Source organism: Marmota marmota, unplaced genomic scaffold (assembly GCF_001458135.2).
Source record: "Marmota marmota marmota unplaced genomic scaffold, marMar, whole genome shotgun sequence".
Lineage (NCBI taxonomy): Eukaryota > Metazoa > Chordata > Mammalia > Rodentia > Sciuridae > Marmota > Marmota marmota.
This window is the reverse complement of record NW_026000205.1, coordinates 492,597-496,390: the sequence shown is the minus strand read 5'-3', so window position 1 is coordinate 496,390 and position 3,794 is coordinate 492,597. Positions and strand designations below refer to the sequence as shown.

The window sequence follows — 3,794 nt, the reverse complement described above, 5'->3', positions numbered from 1 at the left end:
GTCTTGCACAGCCATGTGCTCAGAGCCCATGTACACACACACAGTCAGCTGTGTTCATTCGTGCCCAGGATGCACTCAGAAAGAGTGAACTCCACAGGGCAGCCCAGACTTCTACCTTACTCCAGCTCCAATGGCACCACCTTGGTCACCAGTAAACACAGGCACCTACAGTGGAGAGTTCTAGTCAACTCTTCAGTTTGCCTCCAGCTGCAGGCTCTCCAGGGCTCCTGGGATGAGCTGGAGTGGGTGCCAGCCTAGCCTAGGGAGGCCCCTATCCTGATGCACACCCACCCGCCAGGTGGTGAGCAGCTGGGCCCAGGGGAAACAGCTGCTCTTTTGGGTGCCAGCAGTGAGAAGCGGTGCCCCCTCTACAGCCTACAAGGCCTTTCTGGACCTACACATTACCTCTTGAGGTCTCGAGGCCTAGTGAGGGGTTTCTGGGCCCAGATGGGCACTGGAGAGACCCAGGCTCCAAAGCAGTAAGCAGCCTGCCCAAGGTCACGCTGCCCTCGGTGTACCAGCTTTCTTGGAAAATGGAAAGCTGGATGTGTTGATTTCCAAGGCCCCTCCTGGGGCTCCCAGTAGCCGAGGGCAGATGCCCTGCTCTTTGTAGGAGCCAGAAGTCTTGGCCAGCTGCCACCAGGCTGGTGACCTCCAGAGGGCTGTGCTATTTCCCCTCTCAGAGCCTCCATTTCCTCTTTTGAAGCGCGGACCCCTTGATTCCTGGCTCATGAGCTCCATGCTTGTTGGCACAACCAGCCAGCCTGACGCTGGAAAAGCCCTGCATGACTCACAGGGCTGGCACAGGGTGGCCATGGCATGGCCTCTGCTCCCCTTGCCTCTGAGCCTCTCTCCCACTGTCCTCACTGCCTCCACCCAAGCTGCAGCCACCACCCTGGAAACTCAGGATGCACGCTAAACACCAGCCAAGCCCCGGGCCTTTGACCAAGCTCTGCCACACCAGGAACAGCTACCTCCTTACTCAGCGGGAGTCAACACCTACTATGTGCTAGGGAAGCTGGGGGAAACAGCGTGTACAAGAATCCCTGCTTTCATTAGCAGGAGGCATATGTGTTAACTGATAGGATCATGCCAAGTGAGTACACCAAATTGATAAGGAGAGGCACTTTATAAAGCAATTTATGGACCTGAAGCTTCCAAAGAAGGCTTCTTGAAGCTGAGACCCCAATAATGAGGGGGAGCTGAAGGAAGAACCTTCTAGAAGGATGGAAAGGCGAGTGCAAAGGATGAGGTGGGGCAGAGCAAGGAGGCCAGCAAGGCTGGAGCCATGGGGGCAGGGGCAGTGGGGGCGATGAGGTTGCAGACCTGCAAACCTGCAAGGGCTCCTCTTTCCCAGCCCCCAGCCAGGCAGGCTATGCTGAGGACTAAGGCTCGGGTTTGGCTTCCCTCCTGCTTATGATGGGAAGGTGGGGGAGCAGGGGAGTGGGGAATGATGTGATCTGATTTATGGTTTGGAAGGATTGCTCTGGCTGCGGCAAGCAGCCGGGATTGGAGGGGCTTGGGAGGAAGGAGGGGGAGGGCAGGGAGGAGGTGACTGCAGTGGTCCAGGCTGGGTTGAGACAGCTTGCCGAATGCTCAGAGCCCAGCATCTGTCTATTCTACCACCTGGAGCAAACTTCTCTGGCCACTAGCCCCCAGTCTCCACCCTCTGCCCAGCCTCTTACCCTGGGGACTTCTCTGTCGGCTTGACTGTGAGCAGCTCAGCATATGCAGTCTCCAGCATAGCACTGCCCAGTGCTTGGCCTGCAGGAGGCTTCCAGTAAAATGTAGGCACTGAATCCAGGAACCCCATCTGGGGCTGCACACACAACCATAGCATGCTTTTCACACATGTCCCCACAGGCACTCATCCTCTCACACCCACTTGCATCACTAGGCAAGGGCTGGGAGGCCAAGGGTGGGCCATCCAGGTGCAGGAGGTGCCCCAGAGCCTGAGAGTGGTGGAAAAGTCTCTTCCATCAGGGTGTGTGGGCGATGGTGGCTGCAGGGTAATAACAACCTTAGTGAGTCCCAGAGTTCTCCCCCCTCCTCAGGAATGGCCAGGAGGGGGAGAAAAGAATAAGGTTGAAGCCCCAGCAGCCCATTACTGCCAGCCTGGTCCTGAGGGGTTCCTTTCCAAGGCCAGGGCCTGCCATCCCCAGGATCCCTTGGAAATCCAGCTCCATCCTCTTCCTGACCATCTGAGCTCTTGGCCAGGCAGAAGGAAAGAACAGGGCGGAAGCGAGCTCTGTGGAAAGAGGGGGGTGTAGGGAGACCCAAGGCGGGATCAAGGCTTTGGAACGTTGGAGGTTTCCGGCCACAGAGGCAGGACCTCTGGGGAGCCAAGAGGGCGGGGAGACACACACAGAGGGGCGGAGGAGACCAACGGACAGAGACAGGAGCAGGAGGGGAGGCACAAGAAAGAGGCTGGCAAAAGCGGGAACCAGGGGCTAGTGATCTGCACACAGGACAGGAACTTTCACCAGTCTCCAGAGACCCTAGCCCTACACCAGACACCCTGACATCTGCAACCTTGGGTGCTGAGAGCCCAGCCTGATGCAGGCAGCTTGGCTCTTTGGGGCCCTGGTGGTCCCCCAACTCTTAGGATTTGGCTACGGAGCTCGGGGAGTCGAGAGGGAATGGGAGGGAGGCTGGGGAGGTGCCCTGGAGGAGGAGCGGGAGAGGGAGGCCCTGATGCTGAAGGTGAGCTGTGGAGTTTTGGGGAACTGTGGGCTTGGGAGGGGGTATTCCAAGGTTAGGGAAATGGTTAAGGGGGAGTCATGAGGATAGACTCAGAGGATGGGGGTGATGGGTTCAGAGAAAGGCTTCAGGCTCAGAGCATGAGCTGAGCTGGAGAGGGGACAGTGGGGCATCAGGAGCGGCAAGCTGGAGCTGACCATCCCTCCCCTACCCCAGCATTTGCAGGAGGCTCTGGGGCTGCCAGCTGTGGGGGTGGATGAGAATTTTGCTGTTACTCCTGAAGGCAAACTGGCCTGGGAGACTCAAGAGGATCAGGGGGAGGAAGAGGAGGAGGAAGCAACGCCAACCCCTTCCATCATCCCCAGTCCCTCTCCCACCCATGAGGACACCATCACTTATATCTGTGAGTAAGCAGAACCTGGTGTGGCCTTTCAGCTGCTCACGGCCCAGCCCAGAGCCCCCACATCCCAGGGGGCCCCGCCCCAGTCCTCGCCTCCAAGAGTCTAGGCTACTGATCCAGAACTTCCAGAAGTTCCAGAACCCCAAGGTTCCTCCTCCAGCGCTTGCCCTGTCCTTCCGCAGTGGGACGCCTGGCCGGTCTGGACGCAAGCCTGCACCAGTTGCACGTCCGTCTGCACGCGTTGGACACCCGCGTGGTCGAGCTGACCCAAGGGCTGCGGCAGCTGCGGGAAGCAGCGGGTGACACCCGCGACGCGGTGCAAGTCCTGCAGGAGGCGCAGGGCCGAGCGGAGCGGGAGCACGGCCGCTTGGAGGGTAAGTCCCCACCACACACAGAAGGGAAAATGGGACGATCCGGACCAGGTTGGGCACTGGTGGGAGGAGGGGCCCTGAGAGGCATAAAGAGTTGGGGACCCTGGATGTCTTGGGCGAGAGTGTCCCGAGAGAATTGTGGTGTGTTGATGCCCAGGAGGTTCGAGTAACTGGGATGGGCCAAGCGCGAGACACTCCTCCCCTCGCAACTGTGCTGACCACCTCGGGCCGCGCCACGCCCCCTAAAGGCCCGCCCCAGCAGACTGGCCCCACCCCCGGCAGCCCTGGTGGCTCGGCCTTGTAGCTCCGCCGGGGTTCCTGAC

General features: G+C 59.5%; 1 protein-coding gene across 1 annotated transcript in view; it reads left to right on the top strand.

Annotated features, from left to right (window-relative positions):
• Nucleotides 1-2,345: 2,345 nt before the first annotated feature.
• Clec11a (C-type lectin domain containing 11A) overlaps nucleotides 2,346-3,794 on the top strand; it is a 3,194-nt gene continuing 1,745 nt past the window's right edge. Inside the window, exons 1-4 of the mRNA XM_015496955.2 lie at nucleotides 2,346-2,703; nucleotides 2,917-3,103; nucleotides 3,283-3,474; nucleotides 3,754-3,758. Coding sequence (XP_015352441.1) covers nucleotides 2,557-2,703; nucleotides 2,917-3,103; nucleotides 3,283-3,474; nucleotides 3,754-3,758 — 531 coding nt within the window. The 5' untranslated portion in view covers nucleotides 2,346-2,556. The remainder of the gene's footprint in view (nucleotides 2,704-2,916; nucleotides 3,104-3,282; nucleotides 3,475-3,753; nucleotides 3,759-3,794) is intronic.